Source organism: Nerophis lumbriciformis, linkage group LG26 (genome assembly GCF_033978685.3).
Source record: "Nerophis lumbriciformis linkage group LG26, RoL_Nlum_v2.1, whole genome shotgun sequence".
Classification (NCBI taxonomy): domain Eukaryota; kingdom Metazoa; phylum Chordata; class Actinopteri; order Syngnathiformes; family Syngnathidae; genus Nerophis; species Nerophis lumbriciformis.
This window is the reverse complement of record NC_084573.2, coordinates 25867777-25894629: the sequence shown is the minus strand read 5'-3', so window position 1 is coordinate 25894629 and position 26853 is coordinate 25867777. Positions and strand designations below refer to the sequence as shown.

General features: G+C 36.9%; 1 protein-coding gene and 1 long non-coding RNA gene across 6 annotated transcripts in view; one reads left to right on the top strand and one right to left on the bottom strand.

Annotated features, from left to right (window-relative positions):
• Positions 1-13067, top strand: part of LOC133623474 (disks large-associated protein 2) — a 225244-nt gene extending 212177 nt beyond the window's left edge. For all 3 annotated transcript variants that reach the window (XM_072916285.1, XM_072916286.1, XM_072916284.1), the window contains 3 exons: positions 1247-1338; positions 5339-5491; positions 7335-13067. In XM_072916285.1, coding sequence (XP_072772386.1) covers positions 1247-1338; positions 5339-5491; positions 7335-7550 — 461 coding nt within the window. In that variant the 3' untranslated portion in view covers positions 7551-13067. The remainder of the gene's footprint in view (positions 1-1246; positions 1339-5338; positions 5492-7334) is intronic.
• Positions 473-25696, bottom strand: LOC140679868 (uncharacterized). Of its 3 annotated transcripts, none has more exons than XR_012051199.1 (4): positions 25419-25696; positions 4800-4922; positions 3691-3752; positions 473-1561 (listed from the first exon to the last, which is right to left on the bottom strand). It is a non-coding gene; the product is annotated as an uncharacterized lncRNA (long non-coding RNA). The 3 variants fall into 3 exon arrangements; XR_012051198.1 differs by lacking the exon at positions 25419-25696 and having other exon boundaries at positions 473-1384; positions 1446-1561; positions 4800-5918; XR_012051197.1 differs by lacking the exon at positions 25419-25696 and having other exon boundaries at positions 4800-5918.
• Between the last annotated feature and the right edge of the window lie 1157 nt (positions 25697-26853).

Sequence of the window (26853 nt, the reverse complement as noted above, 5' to 3'; positions counted from 1 at the left end):
ACTATGCTCATAGTTTGTATTTGCTGGATCTGCTTATCACTCAGCTTCGAAAACTTGTAGATCATCCTACGTATATTCAGGCTCAAAAATATAAGGTTCTAGGTCATAATTTGTCCCAAAGTAGTCGTTGTTGGCTCTCATGAAGTCTGCCATTATTAGTAGTAGTACCGTATTTTTCAGACTATAAGTCGCGCCGGAGTATGAGTCGCACCGGCCGAAAATGCATAATAAAGAAGGAAAAAAACATATAAGTCGCACTGGAGTATAAGTCGTATTTTTTGGGGAAATGTATTTGATAAAACCCAACACCAAGAATAGACATTTGAAAGGCAATTTAAAATAAATAAAGAATAGTGAACAACAGGCTGAATAAGTGTACGTTATATGAGGCATAAATAACCAACTGAGAACGTGCCTGGTATATTATGGTCAGAGTCATTCAAATAACTATAACATATAGAACATGCTATACGTTTACCAAACAATCTGTCACTCCTAACCGCTAAATCCCATGAAATCTTATACGTCTAGTCTCTTACGTGAATGAGCTAAATAATATTATTTGATATTTTACGGTAATGTGTTAATAATTTCACACATAAGTTGCTCCTGAGTATAAGTCGAACCCCCGGCCAAACTATGAAAAAAAACTGCGACTTATAGTCCGAAAAATACGGTACTAGTTGTAGAAGGAAATAGTGAACTTTGTGATGAGTCTGTGAAATTAATGCGCCGCCGTATGCTCAAAATACGTAAATATTACATGTTATTATGAATGTGCCTGTTACTACCTTACATATATACTTACAGAGTGTATATAAAACGATGATGGAGGTTGTTGGATGTTTTTTAGAGCACTTTATAGGCGGAATAGAGTAAATGTCATTCCTCTCATTGTTAGCTGACATTTGTTAGCATTTATTTATGAGTTAAAATGCAAAAAAAAAAAAAGCATTTGTGTTCTTGAACTTCTTGTCTTACATAAGGATGGTGAATGATAGGCAAAATTCCAAAAAAGTGCAGTTCCCCTTTAAGAGCATTGCTTGTTACCGGGTTGATAGCTCGGGCTTTTAGCTCGGTACCGCTTTCTGTTCCGCCTGGGACTCGAACCTGGGTCATCCGGCATGAGAGACGAGCGTGCTAGCTACAGGGCTAAAAGCCCGAGAAGAAGTCATAGTGGAAGACACAACTCCAGAAGTTGCTCTTTTTGCAAGTTGTCTTTCTTTCTCTGTGTGTTTATGCGCAGTTCTCGGGAAAATCCGGAGTGCCGTGGGGAGCGCTCAGCTGCTCATGTCCCAAAAGTTTCAGCAGTTTTACTGGCTGTGTCAGCAAAATCTGGTGAGTGATCGGTAACACAACCTCGATGAACTGCTGCAAATCCCATCTGCGTCAGACGACATGCTTTTAATTTGCTTCTTAGAGAGTTGCATTGTGGGTAAACGTACCCGTCTCCTCGCTTGAGCTCTGAGAAGCCACTCGGGCCTGACTCGGCTCTTGTTCGCCCTCCAGAAATAGACCGGCGAAATCAATAGCGAAGCGGTCCCTCGGCCGCTGTCCAGCCCTGAAGAAACGAAAGGGGAATTCCAATCGGAAGGAGTTGAGCCCTTCCATTAATGTACATTGGCAGCAGTTTGAATTGGGCCTCCGAGTCTGAATAATGGACTGCCACTCCATCTCATTGCTTTGTGCTCATGTCACCGCACCACACCAAGCCCTTCAGGTGTCCTACCTGCACTAAGACACCTCCGAAGAGCGTCATTGTACACGTTGTACAACAGCTAGCCACATTCAGTGTTATGTAAAAAAAAAAGCCAAAATACTAGCTGCAAAGCCTGTCTATTTTGAGTCAGTCATGCTCAGAATAGGGAAGTGAAGTTCGCGAACCAATCGAGTCTTTTGATGAAGGATGACAACAGATTTCTTGTTGTGAGTCGTTTGTTTGGGAGACGTTTTTTGTAGGCATATGCAAATTGAGCGTCTCCAACTGCCCACTCTGCACGTGTGCCAACTTACTGGCAACTCGACTACAAAATGAGTCAGTTAAAAGAAACGTAGAAGCTTTTGAATTAACTTTTTTTTTTTTTCACATCGAAAAATATGTGTATATATGTATTTTCTATTATTATTTCTATTATTACTATTTTTTAATTGTGTTTATTTTTTATTTTATTTATTAATGTATTTTTATTTGGAGTCACTTTTTGGGTTCATTATTCTAAAGTTTTAGGTTAGTAGTTTAAGCCTACACACCATGTGTATGGTAGTACAGTATAATTGTGTACTCACATTTTTATTATGTACAAATTTTTATTGTAGTTTTAGCTATACTTTTTGGATTCATTAATGCATTTACAGTATACTTACTTATTAGTATTGTTTCCTACATTGTTAAAATACTACACATTTTTATAAATGGGGGGGGATTCTTACTGATGATCATACTTGCCAACCTTGAGACCTCCGATTTCTGGAGGCGGGTGGGGTGGGCGTGGTCGGGGTGGGACGGGGGCGTGGTTAAACGGGGAGGAGTATATTTACAGCTAGAATTCACCAAGTCAAGTATTTCATAGATATATATATATATATAAGAAATACTTGACGTTCAGTGAATTATATATATATATATATATATATATGTATTTTATTATATATATATATATTTATTTTATATATATATATAAAATAAATACTTGTACTACTTATTTTATTATATATATATATATATATATATATATATATATATATATATATATATATATATATAAGAGAAATACTTGAATTTCAGTGTTCATTTATTTACACATATACACACACAAAACACTCATCTACTCATTGTTGAGTTAAGGGTTGAATTGTCCATCCTTGTTCTATTCTCTGTCACTATTTTTCTAACCATGCTGAACATGATGATGCATTATGTGTGGCACGCACAAAAGTGCTTTCATCAAATGCACTAGATGGCAGTATTGTCCTGTTTAAGAGTGTCACAACATTGCTCTTACGGCAGACGAACTGCTTTACGGTATACAAAAACGTGACTGCTGTTGTTGTGTGTTGTTACCGCGCTGGGAGGACGTTAATGAAACTGCCTAACAATAAACCCACATAAGAAACCAAGAACTCGCCCTTCATCATTCTACAGTTATAACGTGATTGGACAGGTATGCTGTTTAAATTGTGGGTTAATAGTCAAATAAAATATTTGTTATTATGGACCTGAGTCCGCCTGAATTTCGGGAGAAAATTTGTCCCGGGAGGTTTTCGGGAGAGGCGCTGAATTTCGGGAGTCTCCCGGAAAATCCGGGAGGGTTGGCAAGTATGCTGATGATGTCACTGCCAAAGCATGGAAATCTGGCTTATGGAATGTTTACAATTACACACAACAAAAAATTAATCTACAGCCGACATTTCAAAATAATAGAGTAACATTTGCGCAAATTATTTTTTTCTGATCTAAATCTTAAACTAGTGATTGTTTTCCTGATTAGAAAAACTTTTTTTCTTTGAAAGGAACTAAAGATCCAGCTACCTCCAAAGAGCCATAAATCCCATCTCTAGCTAAGAAGTATACTGTCTGTATTAATTTAGCAATGATGTGCTATTAGTGCTGTTATTATTATTGTTTACAATGGGATATAGTTGCATTGCATCATACTCAAGAAAGGAAATATTTTCCTTTTTTTAGCTTACCTCATTTATCCTGCTGAGAGTCAAAATATGTCACATCATAACTGCCATTACTAACAACGAGCCTTAAAAAGAAATGAACACGATTCAATACGTCAACATAAATAAATATTACATTTAGATTACTTACCATGCTGCTGAATTCAAAAACTTCTGTTGAATTGAGTGTGCGACTTAGCCACAGCAATAATTAATTTTCTATCAGTTAAGTGGTGTTTTTATAAGTATCTTTCACTACATCCCCAATTTAAAAAACATTTATAATCATCTTCAAGCCATGTTGTGTTAAACTACGAATTAAGTTTAGCTAGCTCTAGTATTAGCTCGCCTGACTGTCCAATCAAATAGCATTGTTTCCCGCCCTAGGAAATGTCTGGTATAATTCTTGCTTTCATTGGACGGCGCCACGTCAATCAACTTATGCCACAGTTTGATTGGTCGAGATGTCATTTGGGGGGTAGTACATTACACTACCATGTTACCCTTATTCTTTATTTTTACTGAAAACTTTGGAATCAAATCAATTGTGTCCATAATACAGTGTTTACCTTTACAAAACACACAAGGAATATTTTAGCATCATGTTGTGTTAAACTACAAGGGAAATTGAGCCAGCTCTGGCCTGATTGTCCAATCAAATAGCGTTGCCTCACACACCCCCTCCCCAGATATAGCTGGTTGATTCTAGGTATTCATTGAACGGTGTACATGTCAATCAATTTATGCTGCAGTTTGATTGGTTGGGATACCACCATACTACTTCATGTTACATTACTGTTAATCTTCTTTGTTTTTAAGAGCGAAACACTGGAATTAAGTACTTTTTGTCCAAAATATGTTTACTGACCTTCATAAGACACACAAGACATTAGCACTGACTTTCAAACTTTTATTTTAACCTTCTATATTTACACCAAACAATTTAAAGTTAAAAAAAATATAATAAAAACTAATATTAACACTATTAATATACTATATTCTTTATTAGCTTTTTCATTTGAATCTTAATTTAGCACCCAGTTCTGATGTCCTACTTGGAAACATAGGGCTACAATTCAAAGGCCTGACTTTGACAGGAAGATCACAGAATACAGTTTATTATGAAAACCTACCTTGTGTGTATGTTGTTGATTTTGGGTCAGGTCTCTCCTCACAGATAGGGGCGTGATGAATTAAGTCTCACATTGGCTGCGACAAGCTCAGATTGCTTAGATCGAAGAGGGTGTCTGTCTGAACTGAAGCGAAAATATGATGGCAAATAAAAAATACTGTAGAGTTTATAAAAAAAAAAAACGGATAAACATGGCCTTGGTTTTAAATCATACCTACATTATTGTGGTGCCTGTGTGAACATTAATGTGTATATAAATGCATATGCTGGCATAATTGGAAAAGGTATTGCTTTCAAATTCAAGTCAAACCTAACAATACAATTATGTATTTGAGCCATTTACATTGCACAGATACAGTACATTATGTTTACTTGCTGCACAGTATTGGGCCTGCACTGCCCTCTAGTGGAAGACATACATTATATCCATTAGGTAGTCAAAAACTGTTGTTGGTGGCTTTTGCTAATTAAAATGTAAATATTGCCAATCAACTATTTTTCTTTTTTCCACTCAAACCTCCCCTCACCCCAAAAAACAAGGACCCCAGCGCCATGCCCAGACCCACTTCTCAGGACCTGGCTGGATTCTGGGACCTCTTGCAGCTTTCTATTGACGACGTCACTGCAAAGTTTGATGAGCTGCAGCAGATCAAAAGCAACCAGTGGCGGATGGTGGAGAGTCCCGAAAAGAAGGTAAAACATGGATTTACTTCACTACTTAACCATCAAGAAGTACTGTTTAATTACGTGTTTGTTTACAAAATACATGGTCCATGCAATATTATTTTTGACACGGATCTGTGAATAATGATGACAACATGTGACTCATGGTGAGTTGAAACCCGTGTGAACTTACCCAAATGGCTGCCAGGGCAGAGTGACTCCCACTTCATGCACCATTTGTCTTTGAAGATGTGTGCCACTGTGCTTTATCCATCAGACCCCAAGGTGCAAATCACATTAAATAATCGTCCCACTTCTGACACCAAATGTTGAAGAGGTCTGATTAGTATCATTAGACTGTATTTGAACCTTGGTGGGTTTAAAAACATATATACTGGCAATAGTCGTCACAGTACTGCAGGGTGTAAATCACAATAATTATTCATCCTACTTCTGACACCAACTGTTGAGGAAATCTGAGTATTAAAATAATTAGACCATATTTGAAGCTATTGGGTTAAAAACCTACTTACTGATCATTGTAATCATATCACCATACAGTGCAAATCACATTAACTAATCATCCCACTTCTGACACCATTTGTTGGGGAAGTCTGAGTAGTAGTATCCACAGATCATATCAGAATGTACTGGGTTTAAAAACCCCACATACTAACTATAGTAGCCATAGTACCGCAGAGTGCAAATTACATTTTTGTTATTCATTCCACTTCTGACACAATCTGTTGGGGAAGTCTGAGTAGTAGTATCCACAGACAATGTCAAAATGTACTGGGTTTGAAAATATGCCCTACCAACCATAGTAGTCATAGAACATTAGTGTGCAAATTCCACTAATTATTCATCCCACTTCTGACACTGTGTGTTGAGGAATTCTAACCAGTCGTATCATCAGACCCTATTTAAACCAGTCATTGTACTGCAGGGTGCAAATCACATAAACTAATCATCCCACTTCTGACACCATCTGTTAAAGATGTCTGATTAATGGTTTTATCAGACCATATTTGAAACTATTAGGTATAAAATCTGACCATAGTAATCATAGTACTGCAGGATGCAAATCGCGTTAACTAATCATCCCATTTCTAACATCATCTGTTAAAGCTGTCTGATTAATAGTTTTCTCAGACCATATTTGAAACTATTGGGTTTAAAATCTGACCATAGTTATAGTACTGCAGGATGCACATCCCAGTAACTAATTATCCCACTTCTGACACCATCTGTTTAGGAAATCTGAATAGTAGTGTCCACAGACCATTATTGAACCTATTGAGTTTAAAAACCTACATACTGACCATATTAGTCATAGTACCAGAGAGTGCAAATCACACTAACTAATCCTCCCACTTCTGTCAGACTCTGCAGAGGGAATCTAAGTAGGTGTATCGTCAGACAATATCGGAACGTACTGGGTTTAAAAAAATCTACATACTGACCATAGGGTGCAAATCACACTAATTATTCATCCCACTTCAGACACCGTAAGTTGAAAAAGTCTTATAAGTAGTTTAATCAGATCATATTTGAAGCTATGGGTTTTGAAAACCTGATACTGACAATAGTATCCATAGTACCGCAGGGTACAAATTACACTAATTATTCATCCCACTTCTGACGCCATCTGTTGAGAAAGTCTGATAAGTGGTTTAATCGGACCATATTTGAACCTATTTTGTTTAAAATCCTACATACTGACCACAGTAGTCATAGGCACTAATCATTCATCCCACTTCTGACACCATTTGTACCAGAATTCTCAGGAGTAGTACCCCCACTTCAAAGTGGACTGTGTGATGGAAACATGGACAGTTTCCTGCATTTTCATCTGTCACTCTCTTTACCCGAGGAGCGAAAGTGGATCCCTCCTCTTACCAAGAGGCCTGCCAGGGGGCGTGGCGGCATAATGCGGGAACGATCCCTGGACCTCCAGGACCGCCAGAGGCACGAGGCGCGCAGGCGGCTGATGGCGGCCAAGCGAGCGGCGTCGTTCAGACAGAACTCAGCCACGGAGCGGGCCGACAGCATCGAGATCTACATCCCGGAAGCTCAGACGAGGCTTTGAGGTCCACGGATTCATCCCTAAAATCTCCTCGTTCACCGTCTTTGTCCAACACCAGTTTCGCAGCTACCATCTACCACTTTATGATGTATGTTACACATCACTCTACCACCTTATTCATGGGGGAGTAGGGCTTGCAGGAAGATTTCTACAACAATATGCAACCTGTTACCCCTTCAGTTTCCATTTGCACATGAGGAAATACCGAGAGCAGGGGTGTCCAAACTTAGTCCACTGAGGGCCTCACACTGAAAAATCAAAGCATGCGGGGGCCATTTTGATATTTTCCTTATTTCAAAACCAGTAAAATATATAGTTTTTTGTAACCTTTAGGGCTCCTCTCACGTTTGGTCCCAGGGACCTAATATGGGTCTCAGTCAGAAAAATGTTAAAAACAAGTCATATATAATTTTACCTTTTTTTTATTCAAGGCTTAAATCTCTAGATCAACTTCAGGTCTATCTGTCATTATAAAAAAAAAGTTTTATGTTTTAAGCCCTGTTTGTCAAAACACAGTTTTTTATGGCAAATACACAATATATGCAATATTTTCTCCCTCCAAAATTTCAGAGATTAATATTTGATGTGAAGTAATTGGAGCCTTAAATTAGTCAATAATTCATAACAACGTTGATTTTTAATTTATTATTCTTTTTTAAGCAATTACTTGTTTTAAATGTCACACTAAAATATTTGGGGATCCAAAATGGCCCTTATCATAAAAGTGTTTAAAAAAAAAGGTCACATATTTTTTTTATTTTATTTTTTTACTTTCAACGCTTAAGTCTCTAAATCAATTTCAGGCTTATCCATTAATTATAAGTTTGTAATATGTTTTTCCTGTTTGTTTTATGCCCTTTTTGTGTTTAAAATAAGTCATAAATTTTTTTTTTATCCTAAACCGTAACTTCAGGTTTATCCGTCGATTTTAAATTTGTATTATTGTTTTCATGTTGCATAACAACATTGTTTTCAATTCATTATTCATTTTTAAGCAATGACATTTAAAATATAAATATAATTGCTTAAAAAAATAGATATTTTTTTAATGTTACATTAAAATATTTGGGGCTCAAAAAGGCCCTACTCATAATAGTGTATAAAAAAGGTCATCCTTTTTTTTTTTTTTTACTTAAGTCTCTCAATCAATTTCAGGTCTATCCGTTGATTGTAAGTTGTTATTATTTTTTTCATGTTTGTTTTATTCCCTTTTATTTGTCAAAACACAGTATTTTATGGCAAAAACACAAAATAAACAATATTTTCCTCAACAAATTTTCAAAGAAGAATATTTGATGTGAAGTAATAGGTCAATATTTCATAACACCATTGATTTTAATATGGATAGATGGGTTACTTTTTAAGCAATGGCATTAGAAAATACATATATATATCATTGCTTAAAAAATATATTTTTTGAATGCCACTAAAATATTTGGGGCCTTACTCATAAAAGTGTCAAACAAGGTCATACATGTTTTATTTTTTGCGCTTATCCATCGATTATAAGCTTTTATAACCTTTTCAGGTTTGTTTATGCCCTTTTTGTCAAAATACATTTTTATGCAAAAACACAAACTATACAATATTTTCCCCCAAAAAAATGTCAAAGAGGAATATTTGATTTGAAGTAATCAGAGCCTTACATAGGTCAATAATTCATAACGACATTGATTTTGATTCATTATTATTTTTCAAGCAATGATTGTTGTTTTAAATGTCACACGTTATTTGGGGACCCAAAAGGGTTATAAAAGTGTTTCAAGGCTTAAGACTCAAGATCAAATTCAGATCTATCCGTCGATTATTATTTTTTCACATTTCTTTTACGCATGCACTTTTTGTAAAATAAAAAGTTGCTCTTTTTATGGCAAAAACAGAAGATATGCAGTATTTTACACAAAAAATATTTTAAAGTGGAATTTTTGATGTGAATTAATTGGAGCCTTGACTAGGTCAATTACTCATAACAACATTGATTTTGATTCATTATTAATTTTGAGCAATGACTGCTATAAAGAAAAAACAGCCTGCATGGCAGCTTTGTGTTTTTAGAGTCAACATTGCAACTTTTTCTTGGTACATTTCACCTGCTTGTTATTTTATTCCACATCTTTATGGGTTTTAAAAAATATATATATATATATTTCTAGAATGTATCCGTTAAATATTAGTTGCGGGCCACACTTTGGACATCCCTGACCGAAAGTATTAATTAATAATTCATTATGTAATTTAGATTTTTTTTTGTGGAAACAGTAAAAAGTTCCTCCTAAATCAGAACATTACTGAAAATTCCGCACTACCACTTTAAACTTCATCTATCTCAATCTAACGTCCCAATTCAACATTACATATGATGTTGCCATCACAGAACATATGAATTTGATTTATGAACTAAAGAGGTTTGAGGGGGGGAAGCATTTTGCGCCTTATGATATTCATGTTTGTATTTCCAAGGGAAATGTAGTTTATGGAGCTCATGAGATAATGTTGCAGTTGAATTGCAAAGGACAGTTGTTGTTGTTTTTTCATGTCATTCAATGTCGGTCATTCAACCCCGAAAGCCTCTCTTAGTTACAATATTGTGATGACTCGATATGATTTACAATCTATTTATTGATGAATTGTTGGTTGATTTGGGGACGTCTCTACGCTGCAACATTTAAGCTCAGTTTGAACAAAAAAAAAAGTCATTCCAGTCATGATAAGACGCAAATGACACTTTAACACTGGTCAGTTACTATCGTAAATGGTGCTGCTTTTTACTCTCCAACGGTTGTCCTTAAACCAGGCTTATGTGCACACACACACACACACACACACACACACACAACCACACACACACACACTCAAGGACTTTTTAAACAGAGATTTATCAATATGGTGCCCCGTTGTCTCCGCGGTGATGTGTGCTCGCTCGGTTGTGACTTTAGAAAGGATCATCTTTGCAATGCTCTTCAGATTTGCATGCTACACTGAGTCCATGTTGTTGCCGTTGCGACTGCAGATCACTGAATTAGTATAAGCGGACAAGCCAGGAACGCTAGCACCAGTGTACGTTTACCGCAATGGCTAAAACGAATAGCATCACTAATAGGGCTAAGCCTGCAAGCAAAATCAACAGTTATTCCTTAATGTCCCTTTAATGTCAAATGTTTTCCAACGGGCTGAAAAATCAAAGGATATATTTGTATCCAAACTTTGTGTCATTTTTAGTATCAACATTTCAGCTTTTTTTTTTTACTTTGCTCTATTTTTCCTTCATTGTACCTGCTTTGGCAGGGCAAAATATCGCCGGTATGTTTAAAACATGCTGCCCAAGGGAACCTGCAAATTAAAATAGTTTAAACTGGCCAAAGGAAGTTAGAGTTAAAGACCCAATAAGTAACAGCTTGATGTAAAAAATATATATATATATCGCTGGTATGTTTTAATCATGTTCCCAAGAAAACCTGCAAAGCAGAAGAATTTAAGCTAGCCAATGGAAGCGAGAGTTAAAGACCCAATATGTAACAGCTTGATGTAAAAAAAAAAAAAAAAAAAGCGCTTATATGCTTTAAACATGTTCTTAAGAGAACCTGCGAATCAGAATAATTTAATCTGACCAAAGGAAAATAGAGTTAAAGGCCCAATATGTAACAGCTTGATGTAAATAAATATAAAATATCACTAGTATGTTTTAAACATGTTCCCCAAGAAAAACTGCAAATTAAAATAATTCATTCTGGCCAAAGGAAGTTAGAGTTAAAGACCCAATATGTAGCAGCTTGATGTTAAAAAAATATATATATAATATCGCTGGTATGTTTTAAACATGTTCTCAAGAGAACCTGCAAATTAGAATAATTTAATCTGGCCAAAGGAAGGAGAGTTAAAGACCTAATATGTAACAACTTGATGTAAAAACATTTTTATAAAATATCGCTAGTATGTTTTAGACTTGATGTAAAAAAAACGTATAAAATATCGCTAGTATGTTTTAAACATGTTAAACCTGCAAAGCAGAAAAATTTAAGATAGCCAAAGAAGACAGAGTTAAAGACCCAATATGTCACAGTATGATGTAAAAAAAAAAAGAAAAATAAGAAAAAAGTGTTACAATAAAAAAAGTAAGAAAAAAAGTGTTACAATAATTAGGAGGCTACACTTGTTTGTGTCTGTGTTATGTTGCTACGGTAACCAGAGATCTTATATTAGTGGACCAGCCAGGACAATGTACATGTTGTTTTAGCACTATATGGACTACATATGGACCACGGTGGCTAAAATTACACAGTACCCTTCACAACTATAGTGGAGGAACCTGACAGCGAACCCCAACAATTATCCCTTAATGCCTCCTTAATGTAGTTAACACAGAACTATGCCCTTTTCCCCTCATTTGATGGGGCAAAACATCACTGATATTTGGGGGGGTATTGTACATCATCTTCTTTAGTGGTATATGATACTGGTGGACCAGCCAGGACAACTCGCACGTGGTCCACTTTTAATTAATATGGACCACAGTGGCTGAAATGATATGGTACCCTTCACAACTGTAGGGGAGGAACCTGACAGCAAACCCTAGCAATTATCCCTTAATGCTCCTTTAATCTTACTTTCACAAATGTATGCCTTTTTCCTATTTTGATAAGGCAAAACATTGCTGGTGTTTAGGTGAAATTGTACATAAGTGGTCTGTAATATTGGTAAACATCTTGTATTTTGTGTGAGAACTAGCGTACTGTACATTCACCTCTGTTAATTTAGATAAACCCTAGTGGCTCAAATGACATGGTAAACATCATACTGTAAGTATGGAGGGTCTGGTAGCAAAACCAGAGCAAGTATTTCTTATTGATCCTTTAATCTCAAAACAGATGCAGGCATTTTCCCTGATTTTATAAGGCAAAACATCACTGTTATTTTGAAGAAATTGTACATCATCTTCTTTAGTGGTCTGTAATACTAGTGGACCAGCCAGGACACCTCATGGTGTGCTGAGAAGACGAGGCTATTTGACAAAATTATTGGTGTTTGAGTCTGTGGACTTTTTCTTTCTTTATTTCAGAATAACATTTGTTGTTCTCAGTCACCCTACTGGGGTTTGACTGGCTTGAGGTCAGGGTTCTGCACACCAAACTCGTCCAAGCATGCCTTCATGGACTGGGATAAGACCGTCCCCATTATCCACACAATTATGTGTGTAAATAAGATTATTAGGAGCTTTGTGCCAACTTCCAAAATATTTTTCGAGCATTGAGAAAATGATTGATGCACAATGTTAAGAATTCTCCATGTTCGTGTATGTTATGGGGAGACTTTTATTTTGAAACGTTTTCTTTGCCCCGTGTCACTTCCGCTTCCAGGGTCACTTGTGTTAACTTGCGGTAACTTCTTTTTCCCAATCCTGCCTTTAATCAGTGCACTGGTCATTGATGATGTGAGTACTCTGACGTTGTATAAGACACATTTGTAGTATTAATTGCCATTTCTAAGTTTGAGTAATGTTTAGCGGTGTTTTCAGAACATTATTGTCGGAATTACAGCTGTGTTTCTCAGTAGCTACTCAATGGCATGTCAGTGCTAAGGAAATGAGCTAATGTGGCTAGTAACTTTCCTTAATAGTGAGATGCTGGCTAGTAGCTACTGAGAAACACAGCTGTAAATAGGGTTGCCACCTTTCAGAACTAAAAATAAGGAACACTCCTCACGGCGAAACTGCACGGCCGAAAGAAATTTGAGGGTTTGGCTCCCCAAAACCCTGAAATGCTTAGAAACATGTGTATCTTGTATATGAAAAAACTAAATACTTTGATTTAATTGGCATTATTTCACACGTCATATTATAGCCTCTGGGCCCTGGCACATGGGGTCACTTGGTGGTCACTAAAAAAGGGGAAGTCAAGAAAGCATTTACCGTATTTTTCGGACTAAAAGTCGCAGTTTTTTTTCATAGTTTGGCCGGGGGTGCGACTTATACTCAGGAGCGACTTATGTGTGAAATGATTAACACATTACCGTAAAATATCAAATAATATTATTTAGCTCATTCACGTAAGAGACTAGACGTATAAGATTTCATGGGATTTAGCGATTAGGAGTGACAGATTGTTTGGTAAACGTATAGCATGTTCTATATGTTATAGTTATTTGCATGACTCTTACCATAATATGTTACGTTAACATACCAGGCACGTTCTCAGGTGGTTATTTATGCCTCATATAACGTACACTTATTCAGCCTGTTGTTCACTATTCTTTATTTATTTTAAATTGCCTTTCAAATGTCTATTCTTGGTGTTGGGTTTTATCAAATACATTTCCCCCAAAAATGCGACTTATACTCCAGCGCGACTTATATATGTTTTTTTCCTTCTTTATTATGCATTTTCGGCCGGTTGCACTTATACTCCGGAGCGACTTATACTCCGAAAAATACGGTAGTCATACTTAAAGTTTAAAGTGCTTTATTAGCAATGAATGAACATTGCTAAAGTGCTGTAAATTAAACAAAGACTTGCAGTTTAACACCCAAAAAACTACCGTATTTTTCGGAGTATAAGTCGCTCCGGAGTATACGTCGCACCGGCCAAAAATGCACAATAAAGAAGAAAAAAACATATACGTCGCACTGGAGTATAAGTCGCATTTTTGGGGGAAATTTATTTGATAAAATCCAACACCAAGAATAGACATTTGAAAGGCAATTTAAAATAAATAAAGAATAGTGAACAACAGGCTGAATAAGTGTACGTTATATGACGCACAAATAACCAACTGAGAACGTGCCTGGTATGTTTAACCAACACATTATGGCAAGAGTCATTCAAATAATTATAACATATAGAACATGCTTTACGTTTACCAAACAATCTGTCACTCCCGATCGCTAAATCCCATGAAATCTTCCTCCTCAGTGTCGCTCCTGGTATGCGCCCCGCGAGCGTCCATTCTTTCTACTGCTCGATCGCCGTTTTCTGCTGCATATTTCACTACGTCCAGCTTGTAATCTGCAGTATATGATTTCCTTTTCGGTGCCATTTTTTTCAGTCCTTCTCAGTTTTTATAAGTTACCGCGATTGTTGATGTGATCCATTTTAATAGCTCCGGCAGTAGCATATAGCATTCCAGGACCCACAATGCACTTCTGCCATGACCCGCCCCCGCCGAATTCTTATTGGTTGGCGTGTGAGTGACGATTGCGGACATTTGCTTCGTCGCTCACGCGAATGAGGTAAATAATATTATTTGATATTTTACGGTAATGTGTTAATAATTTCACACATAAGTCGCTCCGGAGTATACGTCGCACCCACGGCCAAACTATGAAAAAAACGTCGACTTATAGTCCGAAAAATACGGTAACTGAAACACTTGAACTATTGTAACTAGCCTGAACTTGAGCATATAGGCCTGCCTACTGTATTCCATACATATAAAGTGCTGTAAATTAAACAAAGCCTGTCTGGGGACACCTTTACTGAAGGAGGACAATACTTAAAGTATATAAAGTGCGGTAAATGTAATGATTGGGGACACTTTTACTTTAAGAGGAAACAAATGAAACACTTGTGTGTACTGTATACGTGTTAAAGGCTGAATAGACTGAACTTGAGCATATACTGTATTATATGCAGCACGGTGGTACAGGGGTTAGTGCATGTGCCTCACAATACGAAAGTCCTGAGTAGTCCTGAGTTCAATCCCTGGCTCGGTATCTTTCTGTGTGGAGTTTGCATGTTCTCCCCGTGACTGCGTGGGTTCCCTACGGGTACTCCGGCTTCCTCCCACCTCCAAAAAGCATGCACCTGGGGATAGATTGATTGGCAACACTAAATTGTCCCTAGTGTGTGAATGTGAGTGTGAATGTTGTCTGTCTATCTGTGTTGGCCCTGCGATGAGGCGGCGACTTGTCCAGGGTGTACTGCGCCTTCCGCCCGAATACTGCTGAGATAGGCTCCAGCACCCCCTGCTACCCCAAAAGGGACAAGCGGTAGAAATGGATGGATGGATTAATCATATGCAAATAAAGTGCTGTAACAAAGCCTGTCTGGGGACACTTTAAGAGAACTATAGTAAAATGAAACACTTTTTTTGTGTGAACCCAAATGAAAAGATGGAAGAGAAAAAAAGTAGAAAAAGTGCATATTTTTGGAGGTGTTTTCTCTTTCGACGTTGAGGACGCGGTGGAGTATCTGCTCTAGACATTTTTTTAAACGCGCGGTGCACCCTGGTGCGGTCAGCAGCGTAACTAGGCAACCATCATGACAGACAGCGCAGAGGGGCGGGGCTGCGTGCAGGCAGACGGAGTCGGAGAGGATTTGACACAGAGGAGAGCGAACCAGATGTATCATGTACAGCCACACTCGGGGGTCCGCTTAGCTTTTATTTTGTTTGTTATTGTTGAATTCAGTGTTCACGTGTGTGTGTGTGTGTGTGTGTGACAGACGCATGGGACAAATAGGAAAATACGGAAGAAACCGCGCCCCGTATTGGTTCAATACGGGATGCAACATCCATCCATCCATTTTCTACCGTTTGTCCCTTTCAGGGTCGCGGGTGGTGGGATGCAACATTTCAGTCCCAATTACAGGTCGATTCCGTATTTTACGGGGCGGGTGGCAACCCTAGCTGTAATTCCGACTATAAAGTTCTTAGAACACCACTAAAACATAACACACATTTCAGAAATGACCATTATTACTTAAAATGCCTTTATTTAATAATAATAAAAAACTCTTGTTTTTTCCTACTTTGGCTACTAGCTACAAAGTCAGTGCTAAGGAAATAGCATTCAAATACTAATTAAAATAATTCTAATCAGTCCACCCCACTTGTTAAAGCAAGTAATTGTGCTCTCATCCACTTGGATTTAGAAGGTGTCTTGTGGGGTTAGTTGTGGTCATGAATATCTTAGAATAATTTCCTGTTTGTTTTACATATGGAATATAATAACAATTAAGCGTGAGAATTTTGAGGGGAATCAAATCTTATAGACGAGAAAAGAAGTGTTTTTCATTCCGACACTCAGGATGAATTACAATTATGTTAAATATATTTGATATTTACCTCCTGTTTTAAATTTGTGAAGCAATGGAGGTGCTCGTGTATTCATAAAGTTATATTGAAATACAGTATAGCATAATTCAGAAAGGCTTTGTTTGTACTTTCCTGCGTCCCGATAGCAACCAAAGAGGACATTTTGGACAAAAACTGCCTACTCAAGCAGATTTGTGTTCGAATGGTGCGTTCAGGTGTTGTATTGACGCGAGGAATTAACTTTTACGGGCTTTTAGGGCACAAAAGTGTTACTATACTTGCATCATGCGGGGCTATTGTTTAATCATGGTATCGTTTGGCATACATGAACAAATAAACGCCAAATATATTTGCTAAGAGCGAGGCTTTGGCAACTTTGTACATGACGACTCCTCAGGTGCCTTACAGTGCTGTCAAGACGTGAGCGTGCGTGATGACGATTGAAAAGAATTCCTCGGTCGTTTTACAAAAGGGCTGCAAACCGGGCCGAGTCTCCCCGATGGCGTTAGTTGAGGAGATCCGACATGGGAACCATTGAGCACAGCTCCATGACAACGTTTGCTCGGACATTTTGACATCCGGACAAGGAGGAGCAGCCAAAAAGTGCAATAGTTGTCCCACGCAAAGGCTGGAATTACACTGCAAGGTTCAGAGTCTGTTTTCGGGACTTTTGCATAGCACTTTTTAGGTCGAGGAAACGGGAATAGAAAAATTGTGATGAAGAAAACTGATCAGACGTGGTTTTTCCCGGGAAAGAAGCCCCCACCCCCCAAAAAACAGCATTGGGCTTAGAGCTTTTCTTCCTGTCACTCACCAAGAGACGCGCTTTAAAAAAGTGTAAACAACAAAGGACGAGTTGTGATATTATTTTGATGAGTGATTTTGCTAATCCAGTAATTCACTCTTGATTGGCCTGACTGTGGTAAATACTAAGAACTATGTTTTAGTAATTCAATATTTTCATAGCTGCTGCATAACAACAAGAAAAAGGTTTACGACCTTTAAAACAATTTCTTTTTTTTTTACAATGTAATTTATTTATTTTTTATAAACATTGATCAATTGCATGTAAAAGCATATTTAATCATGTAATGATTTTATTCATTATTTCAATATTTGATCAGTTATAAAAAAATGTTTATGATTTATTTCATGATTGAATTATTTTTTTCGGATTTAATTAATTTGCAATATAATTAAATAATTTACCACGTAATTAATTAGTTATTTCAAGATTTCACTAAATGTTTTATGATTTAATTCTTTAATGATTTTGTCAATTATTAAAAGGTATTAATTAATTCATGATGCAATTAATTATTTTCCTGATTTATTGCATTATTTCATGATTTTATTACTTCACGATTTTACTAAATATTTAATGACTTCATTATTTTCTAATGTATTGAATTATTTCATGATTTAATTAATTATTTCATGATTATTTAATTAGTTCACGATTTCATTAAATATACTATGATTTTAATGATTAATTAAATCATTTCATGATTGAAATGGTCAAATAAATGATTTCGTGATTTGAAATAAAACCCGCATATTCACCTTTACATGCTTCAAAAATGTGCGATAGAGTGAAGCCTCAAACTTTGGAGTGCAATGTGCTGAGTGACGACTGTATTGAAAATATAAAAAGGTACATTTATATACATATATATACTACTATATGTGTATATAGTAGTATATATATGTGTGTGTGTGAGTGTATATATGTATATATTTATACACAGAAACACACACAAAACATGTTTTTGTAGTAAACAATTAGAAATGTACATGCAGAAAATAATGGCTAATTTTGTACTTTAATAGTAGCGTTTCTCACCTTCTTTATCAAAGTGATGTCAACTTTCTTTGGCCCCTGGTGGCTCATTTTGCAGTTATTGTTAATTTTAGAAAATCCAGGCTAAAAAAACTGGGGCAAAATAATTTGTCCAGAACGGATTTAGAGGAAAAGATTTGAGTACATATTAAGAAAAATGTGGTGTAGATTTGAATCGGTAAGGCGGTAAACGTTGCGTAATAAAAAATTATATATAGTCAACTGTTTCTTTTATAAGCTACATGAGGATTGGCCATTAAACCTGCAGTGTAAATCCAGCTGTTCTTGTTACCTCACCGTGTGTTTAGGAGCCGATGCTTGCGTACTATGCAGTGTGTGTGTGCGTGTGTGTATGTGTGCGAAGCTGAATCGAAGCACTAATCACACAAAAGGCGTCGGTACAGGTGCTGACTTCTGGAGTTGTCCTTGTTCTTCAGACAATCACACACACTTACAGTAGTAGACACAAAGCCCCAATCTACTTTGGATTGTTCTCCTTGTTTGTGCACTGCAAAGATGTCCTTCTATTGTTTTGATCTCTCTCTCCTCATAAATATACAAAATATATTTTTTGATGACAGCTTCATCTGCTCCTCAAAGCAATAAGCTTCTCTTACATGTGAACGTTGGGATGTGACGTGACACACACATTTCTTCCAGAACCCACCGTCGTGACAAGAAATGTTCCTTCCACATGGTGGCGCTCTTTATTTTTACTGTTTGGTTTCCGAATGTCAATATTTATGAGGCGAGAGAGAAAAGTAGTTTGCCTTTGGTGGAGAAGTGTGTTGTGTTGTGAAATTTTAATAATAATAAAAAAAAAAAAATCAAAAAGGCCTTTTATGGGTTTTGGAAGGTGAGAAACATGGTGGTTATTTTCAATCTATTTTCAATTGTTGGATATCTGATGAATATCCATGCCAAATATTCTGTATTTGTACAAAATAATATAAATATATATATATAAATATAAATATATAATATATGCCTAATTTGAATGGAACTATTTTACGCGCTTGTTTGGAAACTTCTTCAGTTGATTTTAGAAGCATGCAGGGTAGTGAACATGATGAATGTATTATTTACTGTTTCATTGCTCTTCAATATGACATTCTACTCATCAATTCATATTTCACATTCATGTTTGGAGCTTTCTTTATCCCGCTAAGATTTTTTTTAATGCAAGCTTTGGATTCAATAATTCACTTTTTTTCCCCTGCTTTGTCAACGTGCTTCAAAGTATTGCCATCTTCCATCTGTACATAAAAATGCAAATTAATTAAACTTTTTAAAGAAAGACAGACTTCTGTTTTTTTGTTGTATTTTTGCGTACGACACAGGTTGGACTTTTCAAAGCAGGCGGTGTCCTGATACAACTTTGTCATTTCCTATACTGGTATTGGCCAATACCAATATTAAGCAGTACAAATCATAGTACATACTCTACTTTTATTTTGTAGTGTGGAATGTTAGAAAAGGTTTAATCAAGTGAAATTTTTCAAATCGTATAAAAACATTAACCTATTTATTTTTAACCATCTGAGACGGACGTACGCTGTCTTTAAATTGATGTGGAATGGTAATTATTTTTTGGCGACACCTAATTTATTAAGTCAAGCTCATGACGGCATAAGTTGAATGATGCGGACACGTTTATTACTGGATACTTTCTAATACGCTTCTGCCTAGGAGACTTTGTATGTGTAAGTAATATGCAAATATAATTATTTGATACTTGTTTATATTGTTTTAGACTGCAACGTTGTTCAATTGAAGACACTTATCATTTATGTCTATCTTGTGTGCTATTGTGTGCTTAGCTGTTTTGTAGCTGCTAGCTCCTAGTAGCTTATAGCCTACCATGTTTACCTTTTGTACTTTAAAGGACATTTAGATGTTAACTGGCTGTTCAGCTTTGCACACGGAAACACGCTGCAGGACTGCTTGTATCGGTCATTTTACATGCAGGCCGATATCATCTGGAACTTTTTTTTTCTTGATGATATCAGGCTGATATCTGAAATCAATATCAGATGGGGACACCCATAATTAAAAAGAACACACAAGTCTGCACAAATCTCAGCATATTTACTTCTACTGTTACTTCACAACACATCAATTAATCTCTTAAACTTTTATGACATTCTGGATTATTTTGGCTAATTTATTTATGTTGTTCAAGTAATTCATTATTCGACTTAACTTGATGGATTAGTCAAACCTCGGTTTTAGTACGTGCCGATTTTGCAAAAATGTATTATGAATTTAATATTTTCATAGCTAGAGCAGAAAAAAAGTTTACGGCCTAAATGTTCTGAATATTATTAGCCCGCTGCACATATGCAATAACATCCACATAGTCATTTTTATAGTTAGAGTGTCCGCCCGGAGATCGGTAGGTCGTGAGTTCAAACCCCGGCCGAGTCATACCAAAGACTATAAAAAATGGGACCCATTACCTCCCTGCTTGGCACTCAGCATCAAGGGTTGGAATTGGGGGTTAAATTACTAAAAAGTATTCCGGGTGCGGCCACCGCTGCTGCTCACTGCTCCCCTCACCGCCCAGGGGGTGATCAAGGGTGATGGGTCAAATGCAGAGAATAATTTCGTCACACCTAGTGTGTGTGTGACTATCATGGGTACTTTAACTTTAACATAGTAAATAGACATACAAGTGATGGATACGTCAGTGAGCGTGATACTTTGTTGGCGCCATCTGCTCGATTAAAAAGGTCACTACATATGACTTGCAAATAAAACGAACAGTAAGCAAATATGTCATCCATCCATCCATTTTCTACCGCTTGTCCCAAAGGTGGGGTACACCCTGGACAAGTCGCCACCTCATCGCAGGGCCAACACAGATAGACAGACAACATTCACACACTAGGGACCATTTAGTGTTGCCAAACAACCTATTTCTAGGTGCATTTGTTATCTCAATATTTGATCAATTATTTATTTTTTTATTTTATGATTTATTTCATGACTTAATTGTTTATGATTTACTTAATTTACAATATAATTAAATAATTTACGACATAATTATGTCACGATTTCACTGAATATTTGATGACTTAATTATTTGATGATTTAAATAATTATTTAATGATTTTGTTCATTATTACAGGTTTTAATTCATTCATGATTTAATTAATACATTTCTGATTTACTGCATTATTTCATGAATTAATTTATTAATTCACAATTTTATTAAATATTTTATGATTTCATTATTTTCCGATATATATGTCTACACATATATGGGGTGTACAAATTAAATGTATTACGTCAAAACAATGTCATGTGTTTATTTTTTTATTAGACACATACAAACCAGGCGGTTCCTGTATAGTAGTAATAGTAAAACTATTCACTTCAATGCATTGAAATCCATCAACTTAAAGGGGAACATTATCACAATTTCAGAAGGGTTAAAACCATTACAAATCAGTTCCCAGTGGCTTATTTTATTTTTCCAAGTTTTTTTCAAAATTTTACCCATCACGCAATATCCCTAAAAAAAGCTTCAAAGTGCCTGATTTTAACCATCGTTATATACACCCGTCCATTTTCCTGTGACGTCACATAGTGATGCCAATACAAACAAACATGGCGGATAGAACAGCAAGTTATAGCGACATTAGCTCGGATTCAGACTCGGATTTCAGCGGCTTAAGCGATTCAACAGATTACGAATGTATTGAAACGGATGGTTGTAGTGTGGAGGCAGGTAGCGAAAACGAAATTGAAGAAGAAACTGAAGCTATTGAGCCATATCGGTTTGAACCGTATGCAAGCGAAACCGACACGACAGCCAGCGACACGGGAGAAAGCGAGGACGAATTCGGCGATCGCCTTCTAACCAACGATTGGTATGTGTTTGTTTGGCATTAAAGGAAACTAACAACTATGAACTAGGTTTACAGCATATGAAATACATTTGGCAACAACATGCACTTTGAGAGTGCAGACAGCCCAGTTTTCATCAATTCATATATTCTGTAGACATACCCTCATCCGCTCTCTTTTCCTGGGGGTCTGGCGGCAGATTTCTTTGACTTTATCGTTGGAAATGCATCTGCTTTGAGTGTCGCAGGATATCCACACATTCTTGCCATCTCTGTCGTAGCATAGCTTTCGTCGGTAAAGTGTGCGGAACAAACGTCCAATTTCTTGCCACTTTCGCATCTTTGGGCCACTGGTGCAACTTGAATCCGTCCTTGTTCGTGTTGTTACACCCTCCGACAACACACCGACGAGGCATGATGTCTCCAAGGTACGGAAAACAGTTGAAAAAACGGAAAATAACAGAGCTGATTTGACTCGGTGTTTGTAATGTGTTTGAGAAAATGGCGAATTGCTTCCCGAAACGTGACGTCATCGCTCCGAGAGCGAATAATAGAAAGGCGTTTAATTCGCCAAAATTCACCCATTTAGAGTTCGGAAATCGGTTAAAAAAAATATGGTCTTTTTTTCTGCAACATCAAGGTATATATTGACGCTTAAATAGGTCTGGGGATAATGTTCCCCTTTAAAGAAAAGAAAAAGTGTTAGTTAAAAAAAATGCAATTTATGATTACAACTCTAAATTAATTTTCTCCTGTTGATTCTTAGTTTAGTTGTATTTTTATTTGTTGTACATTGTTAAATTTGATGAAAAAACTGAAGAGTTGTGATATTCAAGAACGATCCAAACCGATCGACTGGCTCATGAACGATGGGTTTGTTTCTATTTGAAGCGTGACAGTGACGAAACATTTACATGTCAACCAAAGCAGGTGTGGGTGTGGGTCTCCTCTCTGCTCTGACGTTAATGGAATGGAACTTTTGAGAAAGAAAGTCACTAAGAGGAGTTGGAAAGATTCTACATTTGGCGAGAAAGTCGCCAAGTTAACCACACTGCCCTGAATGAAGCGTGTGGGGTAAAAACTAGGGGTGTGGGAAAAAATCGATTCGAATTCGAATCGCGATTCTCACGTTGTGCGATTCAGAATCGATTCTCATTTTTAAAAAATCGTTTTTTTTTAAATTAATCAATCCAACAAAACAATACACAGCAATACCATAACAATGCAATTCATTTCCAAAACCAAACCCGACCCAGCAACACTCAGAACTGCAATAAACAGAGCAATTGAGAGGAGACACAAACACGACACAGAACAAACCAAAAGTAGTGAAACAAAAATGAATATTACCAACAACAGTATCAATATTAGTTACAATTTCAACATAGCAGTGATTAAAAATCCCTCATTGACATTATCATTAGACATTTATAAAAATTTAAAAAAAATGAACAATAGTGTCACAGTGGCTTACACTTGCATCGCATCTCATAAGCTTGACAACACACTGTGTCCAATATTTTCACAAAGATAAAATAAGTCATATTTTTGGTTCATTTAATAGTTGAAACAAATTTACATTATTGCAATCAGTTGATAAAACATTGTCCTTTACAATTATAAAAGCTTTTTACAAAAATCTACTACTCTGCTTGCATGTCAGCAGACTGGGGTAGATCCTGCTGAAATCCTATGTATTGAATGAATAGAGAATCCTTTTGAATCGGGGAAAAAATCGTTTTTGAATCGAGAATCGTGTTGAATTGAAAAAATCAAAAATAAAAAATCAATTTTGAATCGAATCGTAACCCCAAGAATCGATTTTGAATCGAATCGTAGGACACCCAAAGATTCACAGCCCTAGTAAAAAACCCACAAAGACCCGCCTTACTTTGCTTCTGATTGGTTTACACTGCGTGGTGCCTTCCGTGGTTGGCTAGATTCAATGATTTACTGATTAGTCTGTGATTGCTTCTTCCGGTAAGTCAATTAGAAATAGTAGAACTACGGCAGGCCGCGAGGAAACAAGTTTATTATTAGGAAAAATAAATATAGAGTAGTATCCATCCATCCATTTCCTACCGCTTGCCCCTTTCGGGTTCGCGGGGGGTGCTGGAGCCTATCAAAGCTGCGTTCGGGCGGAAGGCGGGGTACACCCTAGACAAGTCGCAACCTCATCACAGGGCCAACACAGATAGACGGACAACATTCACACTCACATTCACACACTAGGGACCATTTAGTGTTGCCAATCAACCTATCCCCAGGTGCATGTCTTTGGAGGTGGGAGGAAGCCTAAAGGGCAGACCTGAGCTAATTAAGGCCCGGGGGCCACATGCAGCCCGTTAAGCTTTTCAATCTGGCCCGCAGGACATTCCCCCCAACTTTTTTCCCATATTTAAGATCGATTTGTACCCTTCGCGTTTATAATATGTGGATGGAGAGGGGGTGTGATGTTCATATGTTGTCAATATTCAGTGTTTTATCCTTCATAGTTAATATTGTAAATCCCACATTATTTATTTTTATGTACATTCTGGGTGTCTCATTCAGTAAAAAAAAATTAAAATTCCATTCCATTTTTTAAGGCGGTCTGTCATAACGTTTTAGCATTCAATCAGACATCATTGTGAGGTTTTGTATTAGTGTTCCTAAAAATTAGATATATATTTTTTAGATCTTTAAGACGGAAACTGTAGCTGCCATTACGATGTGTAGTGATGTTTTCAAATTACCGTAAGTATTGAACTACACAAAGTATTTCAATGGTTGGAATCTGCGCTTTTGCATGATCTGTTGTTAATATTCAGTGTTTTATCATTCATAGTTAATATTGTAAATCCCGCATTCTTTATTTTCATGTACATTCTGCATCCAGAAAAAAAGGGAAAATACCATTCTGATTTTTTGAAGCAGCCTGTCATAACTTTTTTAGCATTCAATCAGACATTATTGTGAGGTTTTGTATATAAAAAAATAGATATACCGGCCCCGAGGCATATTTTTTTTCTCTAAATTTGGCCCCTCGAGTCAAAATAATTGCCCAGGCCTGCTAAAGGGGGAAATATTAGCGCGGGATATGCCGTGAGAAAGGGTTAAATGGCGTGCTTCTTTAGCACAAATATCAGTGTAGTAGATGCTGTGTTTACCTACATTGGAACAGGAAGTCTTTTAAATGAGTGTCTTCTTGTCTTGCCAGTTGGTAACTCTGCTAGCATTAGCATCCTTAGCTCCCGCTTCGTGTGTCCATGACGTCACAACAGGTGAGTGCTCAAGATTAGTCACGCAGCCGTTACCTTATCGCTGCTTTCCAAACGTTACAAATGGCCATACTTTTTCCAACTGAGCATTCTTTCTACCACACTTTAGATGTAATATTCGGGGGGTGCGACGTTTGTAAATGATTTCGGCGCTGTTTCCCACGTTGCTCTCTCGCGGTCAGTCGCGAAGGAGAATGGTACTCTCGTATTACGTCATCACCGAAATCTCGCAAGATTAGAGCGATTCATGACTTTCCAACCGACATCGACATCGACATCGACCGATCCATGCTATATTTAGATCGATCCCGCCAAACGACTTCTTCTATCTCTAAAATTAAAATCGGTTATCGGTTTGTTACGATTTTTTTTTACACCCCCACATATGCTCATATATGAACAATAAAAACGACCTCGTTCCAGGACCTATTTTGGACATTTGCTTTTATGAAGCAACACCAGTACTCAATATCAATTTTCAGTACTTGTGTGCGTATTAATTAATGTTTGATAATAAAACATATTTAATGTAACATTTAAAATGAGCTGATTATGATAACTGCTAATGGGTTATACTTGTATAGTGCTTTTCTACCTTTTTTTTTAAGGAACTCAAAGCGCTTTGACACTATTTTTGCGCCCTACAAAGTATTTGTACTGCAAGTATTGTGCTTATTACACACCAGCTGTTTGGTTGTAGTTTTTATTACCAAATTTGGAGGTGTTGAAATTGCCATGAAAAATCGCTTATAGTAGCCCGTCTATGGCAAATCCAATGCAAGGTGCTAACCCGGACCCATCAGGAGCAAGGGTGAAGTGTCTTACTCAAGGACACAATGAACATGACTAGGATGGTAGAAGGTGGGGATTGAACCAGGAACCCTCAGGTTGCTGGCACAGCCACTCTCCCAACCGCGCCACGCTGTCCAGTTATATCATGTTTTCTTATTATGTTTGTCTCATTTGCACTTCCAAGACATTAGATGGCAGTACTTTATGGGCTATCTATGGTATGTTTACCAAGGAACAAGCTTGTTCCGGGAAGTTGAATGTCTTATGTTGCGCCCTACAAAGTGTTTGTACTGCAAGTATTGTGCTTATTACACACCAGCTGTTTGGTTGTAGTTTTTATTACCAAACTTGGAGGCGTTGAAATTGCCATGAAAAATCGCTTATAGTAGCCTGTCTATGGCAAATCCAATGTAAATTAGCATCAAGCTAGCAAATTTTGGAAGAATTATAGCCTTACTTTAAGTTTTGAGTGTTTTCTACCAAGCATACTTGCTTTGTTGTTGAAAATTGCAACATTACTTAGAGGGAGTTTGGCT